This window comes from Corvus hawaiiensis, chromosome 2 (genome assembly GCF_020740725.1).
Source record: "Corvus hawaiiensis isolate bCorHaw1 chromosome 2, bCorHaw1.pri.cur, whole genome shotgun sequence".
NCBI lineage: Eukaryota > Metazoa > Chordata > Aves > Passeriformes > Corvidae > Corvus > Corvus hawaiiensis.
Window position 1 is genome coordinate 61,896,084 of NC_063214.1, and position 21,518 is coordinate 61,917,601.

The 21,518-nt window shown below is 37.4% G+C and overlaps 1 protein-coding gene across 5 annotated transcripts in view; it reads right to left on the reverse strand.

The window, feature by feature from the left end:
- Positions 1 to 21,518, reverse strand: part of NAA16 (N-alpha-acetyltransferase 16, NatA auxiliary subunit) — a 62,211-nt gene that overhangs the window by 38,165 nt on the left and 2,528 nt on the right. For 4 of the 5 annotated variants that reach the window (XR_007201778.1, XM_048295383.1, XM_048295384.1 and 1 more), the window contains exons 2-6: positions 10,719 to 10,803; positions 8,504 to 8,608; positions 7,775 to 7,932; positions 6,553 to 6,687; positions 491 to 644 (exon numbers count right to left, since the gene is read on the reverse strand). Coding sequence is in view for 4 of the 5 variants with exons in the window: in XM_048295383.1 (XP_048151340.1) it covers positions 491 to 644; positions 6,553 to 6,687; positions 7,775 to 7,932; positions 8,504 to 8,608; positions 10,719 to 10,803 (637 nt within the window). In the remaining variant the exon portion in view is untranslated. The remainder of the gene's footprint in view (positions 1 to 490; positions 645 to 6,552; positions 6,688 to 7,774; positions 7,933 to 8,503; positions 8,609 to 10,718; positions 10,804 to 21,518) is intronic. The other variant, XM_048295386.1, reaches the window with a different exon arrangement.

Consider the following 21,518-nt stretch of genomic DNA (forward strand, 5'->3'; position numbering starts at 1 on the left):
CTGTGAGTTATTTTTAGCCAAAAAAGTCAACCTCAGCATTCACTTCAATAAGTAAGTGCATTAGAAAGCTTGAAAAGGAAACAAGAATTGGATATTTCAGTCAAAAAGGAAGAAAAATATATAAGTGTTTGTACTTCAAACAGTATTCTTTATGAAATTCTTTTTCAAAAGATTAAAACTGGGTTATAACACTTCTGATTTATGGAAATCTAGTCTAGTAAGTACAAATATAATCTGAGATTTCCTCTATTCCTGTGTCAACCCAAGTTAAACTACCTGCATCCACTACCCACTTTGGTAGGAAAACTTACTTTATTGTGCACAAAATTGTAAATCTGCTGGTACCTGTTTTCCTACAATAATTGTTACAAATAAATTAAAGACTTTACATGCTGATTTTTTTTTTTCCTTTTACTGTTTAATTGTATATGAAAGCCATTAGCAAAAATTTCTAACAAAATTGGCTAAGGGAAGAAAAGTAATGACTTACCTTTGATTTCTTCCACTATTAATTTATCACATATTTGCTTTTCATACGTCTCTATATGTTCTAAAGACTCCTGAAAAAGATCTGCCTCTCTCATCACTTGATTTTGATATAAAATCAGTTCACTATATTCATAATCTATTTTATTAGGAGGAACCTGGCGGGGGGGAGGGAAAAGCAATACATTAGTTAACATTTACCAGTACCTCAAAAGCATGCAATATTACAGAATACAAGATTTAAGCTATGGAACATAATCAGGTCTATTTATATACCCATCTAAACATTCAAAATGTAAAACTCCCATTATTCACAATCAAATCAGATTCATTTAATAATATCCTTTTTAAGACAACATTTTAGAAGAAGTCCTTTATTTCTCTTTTTTCTATCATTGTGGCAAGCTAATTAAAAAACTGAATTATATGAGAGAAAGCAAAGATCTTAATTTATTTCCATTCTGAAGGACTTATGCACAATACAACAACTTTGACTTAAGTTCTACAGCAGATGGTTGGGGTCTAACAATATCATTTTCAGCACACCAGAATTCTGTATCAAACTATTTCCAAGAGCAATGACCCATCCATAGCTTAACAATTTTTCAGATTGTAAACTTACACTATTTCTCTCTAACCAAGTGTTCTCTGTACTAAACTTCAATACCCCAGAAAATATAGTGCACAAGCATACAGAATGTTTTCAAGCAATGGATAATTATTTTTAGGTCTGCTTCCAGTTGTACACCTAGGACTTTCTAAAGGCTACAGTATAACTAGTGGCTCATCCACCTTGCAGTGCTACAACAGCCAAGGAAGCAGGGTGACATTCAAAGTTATTCCTTTCAGAGATAACTCCCTAAAGTGGATTAGGGCAATGAAAAGTCTTGCCAGAGTTATGGTAATTCTTTTCATACTAAATGCTCTTCACTAATATACAAAAAAGCTACTCCAATCACAAGAATGTTAGAGAGCAAATGCAATCTCCAGACAATGCCCAGCAGACCAATAAAACAGTTTGCTATCTGAAAGGTACTGTACTTAGAGAAATTGTAGGAGAGACTTATAATCTGATTTTTTTACATAATGAAAGATGAGAAGCAGTTCAGTTTGACAAATGTTTATGATACTCTTTCCTGTGACACTACATACTTTGTTTCTTCCCGAGCAACCAACACTTTAAAGTCACATTGGTCACTAAACAGTTTACTATTATTTTCTGTTCTCTGAAAAAGCTTATCTTTGGTTTTTAAAGAGACAAATAATTTAATAAAAAACAACACAAAAAGTCAAAACATTAAATTGGCTGAAAGGAACATTATTATTAAGAATACTGTCCTAAACCACTACTTTCAGCCCTTCCCTAAGCACAAACTGATTTTATAGGATTTAACTTTTCAAATTTTGAGAGGCAACTTTTACAGTACTGCTGAGCATTTTTAGAAAGATTTGCTTTTATAGATTAGTGTTCTGAAAGATAGCATAACTAAATAAAATACTGTAAAGATGCGTGTATCTGACAATGAACATTACTATGAAAATAACATCATTCAAGTACTTTTTTTAGTAGCTAATACAGAATAGCAAATGATGGCTAATGGAACAAGACTATCTTGCACATATTAGTCAGCAAGTTGCATGAAATTCTACCCACTTCTCAAAGTATATCTCTTACCTACAGCTCCACTTCCATTTCCACCTTTGCTCAATTTTTAGTTAGTCTATATTACCCGCTAGAAATCACTAATAAAAACACTGTTACCAGGAAAGCATTTTTAACTGCTTCACAGAATGGACTCATGGAACAGGGGTTAAGCAACATTAAGCATGTCTTCCTGTTTATCCTTACTGCAACACCATGGAACGAAACTGCAGGGCACCAATTTAGTTCTTTCTCCTTCACCTCCTCCTAAAAATATCCTTTCCTCCAACACAATACACATATCTAAATTCCACAACTAGCACAGCTTTTTGGCACATCATGAATTGGTTTTAGGCCTTCAAAAAACACAGATTACCCAAAACCCCATTAAAAATATATACACAAACAGATATCAGTTGACCTCCTCATAGCTGTTTTGGCTCAGCAGGATAAAAAAAATAAAAATTACTCTTGCACACAGAGCAAATCCGCCAGAAAGATACTGCACTTACTATCACTCCATTTAAAAAGCTATTTTTAAAAGTAATTTTAAGGAAAGTCCATTTTCAAAGAAATTTTGAAATCTCAATTTAATGATTACTTAAATAGGTAATTCATCAGAAGGCAGGCAGTTAATAAAGCAGTACTAAATCTGAATAATCAGATTGTTTTATAAAGAATAAGATATTTTATAAAGAGAATGTCCACACCACTGTTATTGCTCCTCAATACATCTTTACTCCTCCCACCCCCCAGAAGAGTTATGATTCTTGCACAGGAGATGTCCAACTTTCTCCTGAACTCAATTCTGCTCTTTCAGAATAAATGTCTTCCTGTCCTCCTGGACCAAAGAAGGATCAACTTTAGAACTGCAGATGTCCTAACAACTGTCACTGGAAGAATGTGACAAGATGCAGCCAAAACATACCTAAGAGCAGACCCCCAAAACTCCAGAGGTTTTCTGTCCATATCTGTATTTGTGGGCCTGATGCAAAAATTAGGAATAAAATAAAAATTAAGAATAAAAAATTGCTCTGGAAAAGAAGGAAGGAAAAATGGGACATACAACAGTAAAACAAATTGCATAGTTGTTTTACACCTTGGTTCCCAAAATTTAAATTCTGAACTGACTCTTAAATAATTTGACTTAACTTGGGACAGCACAAGCTGTTACATTTCCTGCAGTGATGTCTACCTTTAACCTCATAACCTGTTTTTGACTGAAATATTGTGCATCTGGACAATTTACAGCTTTCAGATGACAGGCAACATTGATCTTAATACACCAAGAGACAGAAAATTCAGCATTTCCAATGATAACTTAGCCACAAGAATAAAATTGTCAATGATAAAGAGCAATTTATCACTTCAATTTGTTGATCAACTTCCGGACACTACTCCTTCCTTTATTGTCCCTGCTAAGCAAGCTTCCTAGCTATTACTCTTCCCAAACTCAGCATCCAATTTGTAGTAAAATCACCTAGGTTTTTTCCTGTTTACAGTAAACAAAGAGACTCTCTGCCCTTCACAGACAGCTTTTTCTCTAGTCATCTTATCTTGCCATATTGTTCTAGTCATTTTCTAACTTTTGACAACGGGCTCATCAGTAAGTCTTGATCTCTCAGTAATCAGTGTTTTATGGATAAAATCCCTGCTTGTCAGAACTAAGAGCATATTTTACTTTTCACTCATAAGCTTTGCCCTGAGGGACAGTTTTACAATAAACTAAGCCAGTGTAACTGCAGTCTGGATCAACAAAGGCAGCTCACTTCCCTCTATTATTCCCCTTCCTCTTTCCCCTTTCACCTCACAGTTGTTCAGTCCAGCCAATCAATCCTTCCAAAGAGTGATTATTTTTCTGGCACTTTGGCTTCCTGAACCAACCCTCCACAACTCAGTCAGTGCTACACAAGGAAGTGGTGCAAGCACACAGGAAAAACCCAGACTGCTGGTTTTGGCAACAGCTTGTAGCTAGACTAGCTCCATTATTTTGTAATACTGCATCTTCAGATGCTCACCTACAATCACTAAGATGACAGTTCCTTGAGTTTTTTCTTGGTTTTACTGCTTGGTTTTGGCTGTTTGCATTCACATCTGAATGGACAGAGCTGCCTGAGTAATTCAAGTAAATAAATATCATCCTACATTACCACAATTTATTATTATGACAGCAGCATTTTATATAACATGTTACAATTCTTTGTCTATTCATTAACATGAATGACAAACAGTATCAGGCCTAATACAGATTGCCATAAAACTCCTCAAAAACACCCATTTGTTGAGACCTGCTCACAAGTCATTTGGGTGCCCTTCAGTCTCTCCACCCTCCTTTTAAACTACCACCCCACTGTAGTCACTGCAATATTCTGTGAAGTCAGTCACAGAAGTTCATCTGTCAAGTTGAGCGCATACGAAGTACAGGCTAAGAGGGGAGATTTGGGAAGGAAAGTAAGCAAGATGTGCGCCTCCTCAAAGATCCATGGAATGCCCTGGATTTAATTATTTTAACTGCAGGACTGAAAAACCCAGACACTGCAAAACCAGTACATTTGGAGAACATTGTGGAAGAGCCAATGAATGGCAAAACTGAGCTGTGAGTTTGCCTGGGCTCTCCTGATTGTTCTGGACCCAACACATGGATTCTCCCTTCCAGTGTATGGGGTTCTACCAGGGCCTGCACACATGAGGGAGCTGGCACAAAAAAGCACAAGACTATTTTTAAGAAAAATTGAACTAATTTGTTCATATGTATTTTTAGTGTTTTGGAGGAGAAAAGACAATATACCACTTAAGTGTCTCTAACAATCTCAAAAAAAGAGGACAGGCTTGACAGGACTAATTTCCTATAAAACTACATTGCCCAACATTTGCTGCATACTTCTGTCCTTCAATGCTTAAGGAGCTTTTCCACCACTTGCCTCTGACTGACACGATGCTAATCAACAGTTAAACCAGCTCATTGTGCAAGTACAAGCAATCTTCTTTTTTATGGGAATTTCCCATATATCTCCAGTTTTATCAGAAAATGGCATCAGTGCTTGCGCTCACCTTAGGATCATCTCTGTTTTAGAGTGAGATTTGAGATAGTGGCAACTTGCACAGCAGACTCAACTGATATCATGCATTCATCTACATTATTTAAATCTGGCTTAGTCACTAGACTGAACAGTCTATCATGATGGACCTCAACCAACCATATTTACACACAGACTTTTAGAAAACACAACACACCAATAGCATCACTTCCATTCTCTCCAAGGGGCCAATACCACTATTAAGCTCTCTTAGTCCTTGAAGAGCCTCAGTTTCTTATGCTACATTTGCTGGTTTTCCATCTACTATATAGTCTTTCTGACTTGAACAGTCATTTTGACACCAAACTCAGATTGGGCTCTGCTGACTCATTTGAGAATGACGACTTTTTGGTTGTCAAACACTAACAGAAGATGACCCAATTTTGATTAAAACTCATTCTTTTCAGTTTTTACTCAAATTAGAAGTTACAGCTCTTTTGAAATATCAAGCTGTATATACCCAGCTTGCAACATCATTTTTTTGACCATGATATGTGATCAAGACAAACACTGGTCTCTCCTAGCCATTTATTTCCTTTCTTACAGTTAATCCCGTATAGAACAACTCAGAAAGGATATGAGATTTTTTTTAAAAACACACAGTCTAGAGGTCAGGTAATATCTTAGTATTTTTACACAGTACTTCCAAGATGCCTCCCTAGCTGAATGGATCTATAAACATGTTTCTTTTTCTTTCCACATTACAGAATAATCGACACATCCACTCTGTTCTGCTAATTTAGACTTTATAGCTCTGCATTACCACTAATAGAACAAGGGAATAGTCTCTCTCAAAAAAGGTTATACTCAGTGATTTTAGCATTGTACCATTTGATTTACTCAGGTCTCAGCAACACTGAGTCTGATCAAAGAATTTTCAGCTACACTTTCATGTTACTCTGAAACCAAGCATTGATTTTAAGTGTATTATATACAGGGGGTATACAAACCATTGACAGTATCTCATTCTTTGTAGAGATGTAGTGGCATCCAGACTATTGCAGGAGAAAGGGCAAACTAGCACACCCAAATTTTTAAACTATTTTCTGTAGTTTCACTTACTGAAAAGGGGCAGGATCATCACAGGTTCTCTAGCTACAAGTCTCACAAACATTAAGTTTCTCCGCTTGAGACTTCTATCTTCAATCCTAATTGTTTATTGAGAGAGGAGAAAAGTACTCCCGTAGAATTTGTGTCTGTTCCTAAGCTCCTGGAAATCTTTCTGCTCAAAGGAGAAAGCTCCACAAATAAATTTATTCATAATTGATTTATATTTCCAAAGAACTAATTCCTCAGATTCTATCCCTTATACAAAAACTGTTCTGCTTCCAGACCAGGAAATCTTACCTGCTGGGTTTTCCTAAACTCTTCAAGTAATTTTAAGGCCATATCATAATCTTTCAGTAAGTGGTATGCAATGGCATATCCAATCCAGGAAGCACGTTGTGTGGGGCGCAGTTGAAGCAGCTGGTATCTTGTCTCCTTCAGTAAAAGGAAAGCAATTTATTTAAAGAAGAATTTTTAACTGGAGTTAATACCATTTATCATGATTTAACACCAAGACAGCCAATATTTTAAAAGAACTTTTAAAAGCCGATGGCAATCTTTGAAACTCTAACAGCATGGGGACAAGCAGCACATTTCTGTTTGATAAGTCTGGGGGCTACATTCTAAATATGTAAGTCATGGAACAAAGCATAACATCTATTTGTGAAGTCACAGAAGGTGCCATTTTCAAGAGCACCTCTTACAGGCCTAAATTATTTCCAAAGATAGAGCTTTGAAACCTCAGAAAGCACTTTCCTCTAGAAAGCAGGAGCTCACTGCCACTGAAAGAGTGGCATTCATTCTCCTCATGCCTAGGCACAAGGTCCTCACACACTACTGCAACACTTCTCAGAACTTCTTCCCAAGTCAAATCATATACTCAAATCAGCTATTTTATCTTCCCTTTGCATTAGCAAATTCACAGGAATTAACATCCTTACTAAAGAGGCCAATTAATGCCAAGCCCACAGTTTACACCTCTACTTCACACGAAACAGACGAATCAGTTCAGCCATTTTGAAACTACTCACAGATTTTAGACAAATTTTAAGGTTTTATTTTTAATAATAATCATCACTGAGATTCCAGAATCAGTCATCATGGGGCAAGTTACCCACATACTCACAAGAAACATGATAATGTATTTCTTAACAAAAAGATCTTCAGCTTTTGCATCCAAAACACCATTTGTATTGTTTTGGCATGGTAAGTACTTCTACTTGCTAGTATAAGTATTGCCCCTTTTTCTTAGTATTTTAGTGAAAAATGAATTAAGAACTATTTTTACAAGGTGACTGATGAATCCAACTGCACAGAACAAATATTTCTAGTTCTGTTCTTGACCTTATATAGAGTTTTACCACAGTATCTTTTCTTGCTTTCCTAAACTATAGCTTAAAACATTTTTGAAACAGAAAAAAAAGTAGTAACAGAAATACTACCAATAAAAGGCTTCACAATGAAAAGAACAAGAGAATAATAAGGTAACAGCCATAAGTGGGAATTCAAAGAGAATGCTTACTCTATATCCTTCTAAATCTCTCATCTGAATCTGTAACAGAGAGAGATCTCTCAAGATCTGTAGATTATCTTTGTCTAGTTTGAGTGCATTCCGGTAACACTTGATGGCTTCATCATATTTCTTATCTGAACGCTGCAGAAGACCATACACATGCCAACCTAATGTAGGTTAAGGAAAATACATTTACAATTTTCACAAAATAACTGCAGTGCACTTGTGTTACAGACCAAACAACTTGGCATCTTCCTTGAAGACCAGCACCCTTATAAATGAAGATGGATTACTGCAGCCAGACTTTACTAACACACTGTAAAATATTAAATGCTTTCAAATATTTTTTATGAGACTTTACTGCTTAACTCAAATTCAGAACCCCCTGAGCATTTTTATACAAATTAAATTATCCAAACTCCACTGCAAGAACTATTCCCCAAGATTTATTGTTTAAAACAGGCTACCATAATTACAGTAGGAATTCTTACTCATAGAAGTGTTTCATTACAACAATGTACTTTGTGTACAAGTTCTACTCGTCCTCTCTTGCCTATCTGTAACCTCAATTAGACTTCAGATTTTACAGTAAGGAATAAACACAGAGCCCCACTTGATTCATTGACAAAAGGGAAACTTAGCATTTTGTGCATCAGAAGTGTCACAATCTCAACATCTTCGATTTCCATCAATAGTGTGTCATAGCAAAACAAACAGCTTTTGTACTACAAAGGATACAGACATGACTCTTCACATCATTACGAAGTCCTTTACGAACAAATTCATATGCTTCTTCCTTCTTCCCTAGGCAGTTCAAGGTCAGTCCTTTCATCGCAAGAGTCTCTGTAAGAAGTATCAGATACTTATGTTTCTGACTTCCCATATGCCAGCTCCACAGTGCAGATATCCTTTGAAGTTGTTACACAGTGAAGTCCCCCATTAAATTTAGGACAGCAGCCTAGCACAGCTGTAGACTGTTACATGGAAGCATTTCCTTTCTTGAAACTGGTCTTTTTAACACTTGTAGAGCATCATACAGATGTGATGAACAAAGACAACACAAACTTTTATTAATTAAAAAATACACTTCCGCTGGCTCTAAGGGCATTAACAATAAAATAAAGCAAATTTAGAGAGCTCCTCAATGTGTATTAAAGTTCCAGATATGAAGACCAAGGGAAAAATGGCTGTGTCATACCACAAGAAAAAAATCTGTCAAAATCAGTTCCCCTGTTACAGACTTCTTAAAAATCATTAGTTAAGGGAAGCATATTTCCTGGTACCATATTTGGACTCTAAGAGACCTTCTCAATGCAGTAACATTTTAATCAACATTCTGAGAGGCACAAGATTTCATCCAGTACACTGGTATGACTTTGGTATTGTTCTCCTGCTTCTCCCATTCTTCAAGGCACACAGTAGCCAATTACAACCTCTTCTCCAGTATTAAGGGCAACAGCTCATGATCTCCAGGTCAGGTGTAACAGCAGTTTGAAGTTTTATTGATAGACCCATTTAACACTTTTTCTGTACAGTACACCTATAAGTAAATGATGACCCAAAATGAGTCAAGTTTTTTTGTTGTTATTTTTAAGTTGTCCTACATCCACACTGTAAGAACAGAGAAAGCCAGAATGATACCTTTCAAATAATATTAAGAAGTTTGAAAAAGAATATCCCCACTGTGGGAATGGGAGCAAGCTAATCCTGCCTTCTCCCACCACTGAGATAACTGCCCAGCCACACCAATCCATCTGTTTGCCACCTTCTTACTAAACTTCTGAAACTCCTTTTCTCTGAAGCTAAGTGTGACAACAGTGCAGCTTTCCATCAGATCATTTCACTGGCTTAGTTCTGCTTCAGCTGCTCATTCCAGGCTTTATTCCCAAGCTTCAAAGCCATTAGTGGCTCAAAGCCCATGTAGTATGTGGATTGCCAAGGCAGCTAGCTGTCCTGGAAAAGTTTAAGAGGAAGCAAGAGCAGAAAAGACAGATCTGTATACTGAGATGTTATAAAAAAAGAAGTGCTAGTAGAGACAAATGCATTAGGTCAGAGCTTGAACAAACCACTCTAGCTTTGAAGCAACAAAAAAACTACTTTTATCTCTAGAGAAGTTATGAAGACAACAAAGAAACAGCAGACGCGGATGGAAGCATGAAAAGGATTAGTCAAACATTTTGACAAGATTTGACAACATCAAATAGGAAAATAATTTTACTGACACATTACATGCACACTCAGTGTTAGGTTGCTTCAACAGCAAAAAAAACCCCAGAAAAATTACTGTATCAGAAGGAAAGACTGTCTGAATAATATAAGAGAAACCTGTAATACAGTAAGACTAGAGTATCTTGTTGAGGATGTAAATAGAATTTAACAGATGTAAATAGAAGCAATATTTTTCTGCCCTGTTTCCTACAACATTTATCAGAACAGGATCACCAGATTCTGTCTTCAGCTTCAAGTATTAACAGCAAGAGTACTACACTTAACTCTGCTCCCTTTAAGCAGCAACTTGGTATGCAGTACAGAAAATTTAAGAGTATGAACTTGACAAAAAAAACCCTCCAGATTTTTAATCTGTTAGCAGAACATGTTCATGTAATATTCAAAAAAAGGCTGGGCTTGCTTTAAATAGGAATGTAAGAAAAACCCACACTAGTATTCCGACCCAGAAACCTAGAAAGGCAAGTTGGAAGCTTCACTGAAGTGCTGCTTCCACCATGTATTTTCATCTTCAACATCTAACTGCACAGGAGCATTTCACTGAGGTAGAATGGAAACCTGGTCTGAACGTACAAAGACTGAAAATCCAGAGTAATTATTCAGTCATAACAACAGAGTCACACTCCACAACAGGCTCCTTTCTTTCCTAATAGTATGATATAGACTAATAATACATTTAAGCTTGTGACAGGAGACAAAAAAAAAAAAATCTTGAGTCTGCAGTTACCTCCATGTTCAGCAAATTTTGGGTTAGAGAGGATCATCTTGCAGAACTTGAGTCCATTTTTGTACTGTTTTTGTTCGTAACATTTCTGCAAAAGAGGTGAAATACAATCACTGAAATGCATTTAAAACCACAGTACCTTAACATACTATTACAAATGCAGTCATTCAACCAGCAAGGTATGGTGATCAGACCACTAACAAGCTCTAGGCAAATACAGCTATTCATACTAAATTGCCTTTTCTCAGCATTCAGAACATCCAGCCAATACTATACCTCATGGTCTACTTTTTTATAAAAAACTAGTTCCTTTTCAACAGAAATAGGAAAGGGAAATAGCAATATCTACTTCAACTCAAATTCTTAAAATAGAAAGCAGAGTTAGAAATCTTGACTCAACAGAACTTTTGAGGAGAATTAATCTCAGAATCTAGATACTCCTTTCAAAATCCCACTTCCCTGGCCTAGTGACTTCCCAGAGCAAGACATCTCTAGACAGAAGACTTTCCTAGTTGCCAGTATACACTTTTGGAAAGAAGAAAGAAACCCTTACTATAACCTCAGAAATCGATACAGAGATATCAGGGTGGGAGAATTTACCTGGGTATTAAAAAAATAAAGCATCTAATTTCTACCTGAAATAGTACAGCTAAGGGCTACTTATAGATTTACATAGAATACAATTTACCTAATTACTAGGTAAACTGGCAAACAATGTGGTTCAACTGGGGGAACATACGGAACAAACAAAATGTGAACCTGGGTCCCTTTTCTTCTTTAGGAATATATTACCTAAATCAGTACAGTTTTAGTAATTTAAATCAACTACTGATCACTGCAGTGGATCACTAAAACAAATCTGTTTAAACCAGTTAAAGGCACGCTTGTGTCAGTAAGCATGAAAGTGATTTAAGGTCACTTAAGCTTTTTAACTATAGGAAAACCACCAAACCAGACTTAACTTGGCACCATTTTCAGTTAATATGGAGTATTGTCCTGCTGTAATTTAGACAGCTATTCTCAGGAGAAGCTATGTCATTTCAGTTATGTGCTTGAGTGCTTTAACAGTCTCCCATAGATCATTCCCACTCCATCAATCTTCCAGGACAAAGGCAAAATCTGTGTTAAATTAATATGGAGTATAGTAACTCCTTTGCAATCAGAAAAGATCATCCCATTACTTCACAGGGTAAAAGCAATACAAAAACATACTTATGCTCACTTCGGGGTACTGGCTAAGGTAGCAAAACGAGAGTCCTCCTCCAGTCTGTGGGGAAGGGTTTAACTGCAGACAGTTTTTAGGTTCTTGTTGCCTGAAACTCAAGACACTTGCAGTTAACCATAACTAAGTGCAGATTAAATCGGAGGTCACCAAAATAAACTCTCAAAACAAAAGAGAGCTAACCTTGATATTAGATCAGGTTGATCTGCCTGACTGGCTTCTGGCAGCATGGCCAGAGAGCTCCCATCAGAAGCAGTTATAACATGGGAATTTAATTCACATTTAAACAACAGCAACAGAAAAGCTCTGAGATTTTTTTTTTAAACTGAGAACTAGTTTCAGCATCTTTTACTGGAAAAAATCTAGGTTGTGGCAAAACTTGAGGGGAAGATGAAATTCTCCTATCCATCATCTAAGATGCTTAGTATCATTTTTTAAAGAGTCCTAGGAAAATACCAACAATGTGCCAAGTATGCTTTCTAAACTTATTCAAGCATGACTAAAAAAGTAGCAATTGTGAACATTCATCCACAGTTCTACAACTCTTGCAATGTTGAGTGAAACCCCAAATATATAGCAGTGCTTAACCAGAAGCTATTTGAGTCAAGTGTGCACTTAAAATAGATTAACTGCTGGAGAAAATTAGATCCATTATCCTCGTGCTGACATTTTTATCCTATAGAGTTCAGACTCAGGCCTAGAATAAGAACTGAATTGAAGATAATTAGAGACAAATGTGATTTTTGGAGAATAGACAAGATCACATTTTCTAAAGCACAACAGATGAATGGGAGAGAGAAATTAATGCACTCCACACTGAGAGGAAGCGCTAAGTTCAATTTTCACAGTTTTTTGGCTTGCTGATAAGACAACCAGCATCTTTAGTTTAGGTTGAGAGAAGACCTCTTAGAGCCCCAAGTCCAAACTTTAATCCAGTACTGCCAAGTCCACCACTAAACCATGTCCCTAAGTACAACATCTACACATCTTTTAAAGATCTCCAGGGCTGGTGATCCAACCCGTTCCCTGAGCAGCCTCTTCCAATGCTGGACATCCCTTTCAAGTGAAGAAATTTTTCCTCATATCAAATCAAATTTAAACTTCCTCTGGTGCAACTTGAGGCCACTTCCTCTTGTCCTGAAGATTCTGGGAGAAAAGACCGACCAACCCCCATGTTGCTAGAGCCTCCTTTCAGGCAGTTGTAGTCTCCTTTTTTCCAGGCTAAATAATCACAGTTCCCTCAGCCACTTCCTCATAAGACTATACTTGTACTCATAACACTTGACAGTAAACACTTTAGCTGAAAACCAGAAAGCATTTGACCACCTGCTTGTTACTAGACGAAAGAGGGTCTAACTACAGAAACATAAATAATCAGTACAAAATGCAACTTTATGCAATTCTCCACTTATGGGTCAAGTCTTGCTGGTTAATCAAAGAGTGGCTTCCCAGCCCCATTTCCTCCAAACACATATGTGAACATGCATTTGCAAACGAGTTTTGTATTTATACTAATATCCAATTGGTTTAAATGTATACCAATAGAAGAAAAAAGGGTTTTGCTCAGAAATACAAATTATTTCTCATCATATATATATATATATATATATATACACACATAGAAAGGTCTAAAGATTCAGTACACAGACAAGCCTGAAGCTTTTAAAGCATCCAAACCTTATGAAAAGGCTACTTTCAAACTTTTCTGTCCAAAAACTGCAGATGAGCACACCATGCTCCACCTGTATTTTGTTTATAGAGGACCAGAGTTTGACGGCATATGATACCATCTCATTCTGTAGCACAGATGGGCATTTCATAGTTGGGAAGCCTGATGTGTTCTCAAGTTTTTTACTTATCAGGACAAATGTAGCTGAAATGCATTCACTAGTATCTGTCCCACTGCATTAAGACTTTGGTACACTAAAAGCTCAAGTTAATATGCTGAGTTGGGGTTTTTTTTTAACTGCCTTATCTGTTGTGCTTAATGTGATGCTCCCCCATCACCTCTTTATGGCAACCATTTCCTGCTAAAACTAAAGCCAAATCATGAATGTTTACAGACTTGAAACCTCAAAGGGAAATTGTGGAAAGGCCAAAATGTTATCCAGAACTTTTGCTACCAGATGTTCCTGGAAGGATGCTACCTCATCTGGCAAAAATCTCATTTATTCCCCTTTTCAACACTAACTCAAAGATATAATCTGCTTGTAGACTGCCATACAATTAAGCTAGATACCATTTAATGTACTTTCAGGTTAAGTATTAAGTGCCTCTACACAGATGTCAAATTGGCACTGCATCTAAGAATTGCAATTGTACAGGTAAAAAATACTACTAAAAAGCATACAACAATGAAAAACAAGAAAAGACTTGATTCCTGTATTGCTGATGTGCTTTGCTGCACCTACTTAGCAAAACACCATTCATAAATTCTATTTTTTTGTATGATGCCATTTTTTTTAAAAACCTAAAATGCCTTCCACTATTAAGTATAAACAGAATCAAGGATCTGAATCACTAGCATTACTTGTAAAATAAAAGGACTTCACATATCACTACTCAATCACATGTGTCATTTACGTCTTACTTAGGTTTAACTACTTACAACATCAGGTTAGTAGAAGGATGATTTTACAAACTATGTCTCCCTAGACATAGCATCTGCTACTTTGAAAAAGACCCTGCATTGAAAGAACAGTTACATTTTTCACATACATAGTTTAATACACAGGCAATTTTATGGCTGAAGAACATCCCATTATCTCAGACATTAACACTCACTTCCAAGAAGTCATCTTAACAAAAAATCTCAACTGGCGACTCAAAGAGACTGCAGCAACCAATTTCCTTCCTCACTCCATGGCCCCAGTGCCTCTGAAGGTATTTAAGTGATGAATTATTTCACAAAGCATTCTTATGTGAAGGCTAGATAAAGAGTAGTATCACACTCAAAGAATGAGGACACCTATTGCATCAAACCAAATAGTGCTAAACACAGCAATCAGGCTTCCCTGGTCACCTTAAATGTTTTAATAATTTAAAGTTGTTTAAGATGGTCTGTGACTGTAACAAAGCTGCAGTGAAGTTCAGTCCAAATTGTACACTGACCCATCCGATGGTGAGCTTGTGTAAAGAGAGCTTGTAAGAAAGATGGGGACAACACATTAGCAGGGCATCTTGTGATAGGATAAGAGGTGATGTTTTTACACTAAAAGATCAATTCAGACTAGACATAAGATGACATTTTTATGATTATAGTGGTGAAACACCGGAATAGGTTGCCCAGAGAGGTGACAGATGACTCCTTCCTGGAAACATTCAAGGGGTTCTGAGCCACAAAATCTAGTTGAAGATGTCCTTCCTAACGGCAGGAGGGTTGGACTACATGGCCTTTAAAGGTCCCTTCCAACCCAAGCCACTCTATAATTCTATGCGCAATTTCTTTAACAACAATACTGCAATTTAAAAATTGGTTTTGCTGTCTCTCAACAAGAACTTATCAAACCCAAAATCCAAACCATTACCAACATATTTTAACATTATTCTCCAATCCTACCTGTACAGCCCACATTCTGTTAAGACAGGTCTGCACATCAACAGTCTGCCTTGCCAGAAACATGATAGAGCATCAGAACCACCAATAAGAAAAATAAGCATTTCAAACCAATTAAACAATTTTAACATAACTGAATAAATACAGCTTCAAGTTTTATTAGAAGAACAAATGATAGAAACATTAGGTTGGAAAAGACCTTTATAACTGTCAAGTCCAGCTGCCATGTTCTCACTAAACCGTGTCCCCAAGTACCATATTAACATCCCTTTGTAAATACTCCCAGGGTTGGTGACTCAGCCACTTCCCTGGGCAGCACGTTCCAGCGCTTAACCATCCCTTTCAGTGTGGAAATTTTCCCTCATACCCTATCTAAACCTCCCCTGATGTAACTTGAGGCCATTTCTTCATGTCCTGTGACTTGTTACCTGGGAGAAGACACTGACTCCCACCTCAATACCACCTCCTTTGAGGCAGTTGTAGTGAGTGATAAGGTCTCCCTTGAGCCTCCTTTTCTTCAGGTTAAACAACTACAGCTCCCTCAGCTACTCCTCAATTAGACTTCTTTAAGACATCACTTGTTTTAGTCTTCCCTGTTACTGTACTTCCATATAAACCTGCCTGCAGAACTCTCAGCACTTTCAACATTCTTCTTGCCAGGTAGTGTCTTTGCTCCTGTTGCCAAGATTTTTTGGTGTAGTACTCGGGGGGGGGGGGGGGGGGGGAGGGAGGGGGAAGTGGCAACATCTAGGATTCATTAAAAAAAATTACTTGCGTTCTCAATGCTGTGCAACACTGATGGAAGTGCTGCTTAAGGAAGGAAGCCAAGAACTAAATGTGGAACATCAGAGCCTAAAGAAAAAGGACAAGGCTTACACATCAAGCCTTATGAAAAGAATGCTGGAAGTCAGTTATGCTGGAAATCTCTCCCAGTCACAATGGTGATCAAGTTCAGTAGTAAAAACCCCTCACTTATCAATGACACTGATTCTGATCAGCTCCTTTTCCTGGGAGCTATCTGACAAGTACTTTGGGGCTGATCAAATTACTGATACAGATTTCTGACCAAAGCCAAGCACAATCAATACAGGAACATCAGCACACTGTCAGTATACTTAATTGGCATTTAACACTTGGACCTTTTAAAAAGCCTTGTTTTATTGCTCATCTATAAAACAATGTCATCAACATATAACAGATGATCTATTTTTTACAGCAGCTGATAAAATCAGTTGTCTAAGTACATTAGATTTTAAGCAACACTCAGTAGCTACTACTTCTAAGCTAATAAATAATTATTAAATTATTCACCAGTTTGACAGCAAAGTCTGTCTTGTTTGAAGGAGTTCAGCATCTGTGTTGGAAATGCTCCTTGTATTACAAAATATACAGATATTTGCAAGTACCATGATACCATTGAAGTTCAGAGACAGACTGAAACCTCTCCATGAGGTTTTCCAAACAGCATCCCTCTCCCCACACTGATTTCAGTTTGTCGATGTTTAAGAGAATGAAAAAAAAGTATCAGCTGGAAGGGGCTTTGGGTGATGGAGGCCAAGAAAGCTCTGTCTCAAGCATCTTAAATTTCTAGTCCCAGGGCAACCATTCCAGAATATTAACATGTGCATCTAGCCATTGTCCATACCTTACCAGGATTTTGAATATGCATGGCTACCCCATGCCTGCTCTTACTCTGCCGGTAAGAGCAGTTAACCTCATCATCTGAAATAAAAAGAAGACAACCTAGATACATCCCTGCTTGCTTCGATTGTCAAAATGGACAAGCCACATCGTTCTTCCCCAGACCTGGGGACTTAGGAACACAGAACAGGGCTGAGTCAGAACACAGACAGTGGCGTACAACAGAACAAGCAACCAGCACTACATGGTGGTAACATTTTGACCAATGTATTAATGTCACAGTAATATCTGTTTTCGCTATTGTGATACTCTGTATACAGCAGCATTTTTGTCCCTTAACCAGATTTACACAATTACTCAAATAATCAGAAGACACAAAACTTGTTACATAATGCAGCTGGTAGTAACAGCTGTAATCACTGCTGTTTGTATTCTTTATTATTGGCAGAATAAAATTGATATTGTATTTATTATGGGAAAGAGCATGTATGGTAAGAAGATGGTTTTTTCACCATTTATTGTCATAGACATCTTTAACAGCCCTATAAACTACAACTCCTTTAAAAGAGGAAGCTATTATCAAAAAGCTTGCCTTAAATTAAGACCTAGTGTAATTTCATGCTGTGCACACACACTCAATACAATTTGAATTCCTAGAATATCTTTTACTTCAAAAGGGCAGAAACAAGAAAACAGAGTAGAAAGAGCTCTTGCTGGCAAGTACTTAGTGTTTGTAACTTTCACACTGCTTGACTTAATAGAGTTCTCTCTCCTGTTTATGAACACGTGTGCCCCTGCAAAGCAAAAACCATAACAGCAACACTAGAAATGAGAAGTCATAGGCCCGTCAGACATTTTCCACTAGTTTTCAATCCGCACTTTGTGCAGAAGTACTGAAGAGACTAATCTGCCACGTCTCCTGGGATGAATTGCAATTTGCTTAGCAAGAACTCAGACTAAGCAGGTGGCTCCACAACCTAGTGAAACTGCATCTGAGAGTTAAGTAAATGAAACTATGAACATCAGCACTGTTTTGTGGGATCTGATACAATACACACTAAAATAAACATCAGGCTTCAAAAGTTATGATTTTTTTAGGCATCTTCAAGCAAGTTCAAGATAATTACCAATGCAAGCCTTCAACACTAATTTAATCTTGACATTCCATACTTAACAACACAGTGATTCAGCCAAAAATCGCATGAATCACAACAGATCAGAGCAGGGATCAGACACACCTGGTACAGGCCACTAGAGGTAAGATATAAGCCCCTCTCTCTGCATCCAGCACTTGTGAGTAAGACAAGCACTACTGCAGCTCTCACCAGAATGTTCTCAGCCTCAGTTATTGGTGCCTCACCAACACTCCAGGCAAAAGGGTATATCTTCACACACCCAGAAAGAGTAAAGACGGTCCCCACCATGCACCTCTCAAAGTGTCCAAATTTTTTATATGGCTAATACATCATGCAGCAAAGGGTTCCACAGTATAACTGCCTCTATGTTAACAACTTTTTGTTGGGAGCCTGCTACTTTGTAGCCACCATTTCTACCAAAATCAAAATAAATCACAATAGCTTGGTAATAGATATGTCCCTACTTAACTTCTCCAAGTTGCTCGACTGGTGAATCTTCTGTTAAGTTCCTTCTCCCTCTAGAAGGTAATTTCATACTCCTTCTGAGGCGGCCTGGGGGCAGGACAACAGGAAAGAGCAAAGCACACTGCCCTGCAAATGTAGACTTGTAGTGCACTTGGGCAGTGGCATATCAGCATCTTCCTTTCACCAGGATTCACCAGTTTTCAGTGTACAGGGAAACTGTCTTAAGAGAACTTCAAACACCTCTAAAAATCTCAAATCTTAAGAGCAATCCATCTCACAGCCCATACTAGGTCTATATTAAATTAGGATTTCCAAGTCTAACATTGATCTACAAACAATTTTACTTGTTATGACTCAACTTCCTTCAGAAACATGGAAGTTTTCAGGTGGGCTTCATCTTTTGTGCCACAAATAGTTTAGAACTGAACTCTTCTTGCCATTCAGTGCTTGTTCTGTTCCACATGAACAGCCAAATAAGAAAAAATTGCAGCATAAAACACAACTCTGAAAAATTACTATTTTTTAAAAGAGAAGTATGAATTAAAGTCCAGAGTGAAGAAACAACCCACAGCATTCCACAGAAGCCTGCTTTCTGAGCCTTGCATGATGACCTTCACAAACTCCTTTTAAAAAATTGAACCAAGAATATCTATTTGGGATAAAGTTGTCTCCAAATGAGACTCTCTCAAATCACTGACAAATGTGAAGTGTGACTTTGCCTTACAGCAGTCTTACTGACTGTTACCATTAGCCTGGCATCTATCTTCCACAATTCTGTCATTTCAGTAGTTTGCAGCTGGCCAGGCATCCTCACCACCTCGTTTGAAAGACCGTATCAAGGAAACCGCCTACACTCTTCCAAGGCTGCTTGTCCTTAGCAGCACAAGTAACAACCACACCAAGAATCAGTCTTAAGTTACACCAGAAGATTTTAAGTGACTGCTCCAAACTCCTGTCTTTAAAAGGAAGAGATCTTTAATGTTAGAGACTTCAAACTTCCACTGCTCCAGTAGTGGATTATAATGGCTACCCTCAGCTATGGTATTTATCTCATTTGGGAGGCCCTAATTAGCATAACAACATAACTTCCCAATTATCAAGTTTAATAGCTCAGTAACTCCCCCATGTCATTCCTAGGAGACTGACTAGTTGCATGCTTGTAAACCATTATTATTTCATTAAATAAATTTTTAAAAAGCTTTTAGAATTCTGTGCATAAGAATTAATTTAATTAAATCCTACAAACACCTGTATATTTATATTTTATCAAAGAATAAATCTCTTAAAATTATTGAAAAAGTTGTAGAACAAAAAGGACATTACAAAGAAAGTGAAGAAGTCCTCAGACAAGGCACTTTAAATAATTTCTAACATTTCCTTACCCTCAAAAATGGAAAATACATGCCTGAATGAACTGAGCAGCCACAAGTCACTGCCGCAAAGCTATATACTTGCAGACTTGTTGTGTCTTATTAGTTGAAGTCAGCTGCAGTTAAAGCAGCAAACCTTATTTTATGCAATACTAATATGTGGAATTTGCTAAGAAATCAAAGGATTAGTCATTTACAGGCATGATACTATCCACAGTTCTATGAGGCATGAAACAAACATCAGACCATACCTTATACTGCATGATCCTGGGCTGACACCACTACCTATTGGAAGACAGTAAGCATTTCTTAAAAACAGAAACAACTTGGCAAGTGAGCCATGAAAGCATGACAAGAACCCCAAGGCTTTCCTCTAAAGCACTTACAAAGATTACTGCCATGCCCTGTCCACACAGAGCTGATTTGATTCCATAAAACCAATGTTTAAGAGTAACTCTGAAACAGTTTATAGTACAGATTCTTGGGCGAAGGAAAAAAAAAAAAAAAAAACCATCAAAGCTGCTTCAACTGAAATATACTCTGAAGGCAAGTTTACAACTCAGTTTCAAATACACAAAACAGAAGATCTGGCTAAGCTTACTAGAAGTAAACACCAAATACACGATACCATACTTCAACCCTAACAAGAAACATTTCTAAGTTACCATGAGTATGTTTAGTTTAGAGTGCATCTGCCCCATTCACTTAAGTCACCTGAGCTGAAGACTGACTTTAATTGGCAAGAAACACACCAGCATTCCTGTATTAATTCTTATTTATGATGCTTTTCTCCTTCCATGAGAGGGGAACATATTCAAATACTTCATCCATGCCTTCTGTGAAGTGGAAGACAGGAGCTTGAAGTTGCTCAGCCCCTTCCTCCCAAACAACATCACACCTGTAAGCACCAACAGATCTTCCAGGGAAGAGCAACTAGACTGAGAAAGTCTCTGCAGAGGAGTGGAAGTACGGCCTAAGAAACAAAACAGAACTGGAAGACAAGATGGAGCAAGAAAGGAGTTTTAGCACTACCTTACAGTAGTCCTGATCAACTAGAACTACTACCTAGGCTACAATTGCTATTACTTCCCTAATCACCTAACTGCTAGTTTTAAGTCAGCTTGTTCAAGCACTGCCAAGTGTGCAAGCACACAAACTGACTGATGTGGCCCTAAAGACTATTTACTCAGCTTCTTGAGTAGACTTCCCATCTTACGTTGAACTCCAAGAGGCCACACTAGTCAGGGCAGCTCTGACTGCTTTGCTGTTACACAGGCATCTTGTTCAGATCACTGATAACCTGTGTCACATGTTACATACACACCAAGTCACTGCGAAGGATTTCTCATGGTCTTCAAATGAGTTTCTCATTTCACAACTGCTAATTCTCTGCAAAGTGTTCATAAAAATACT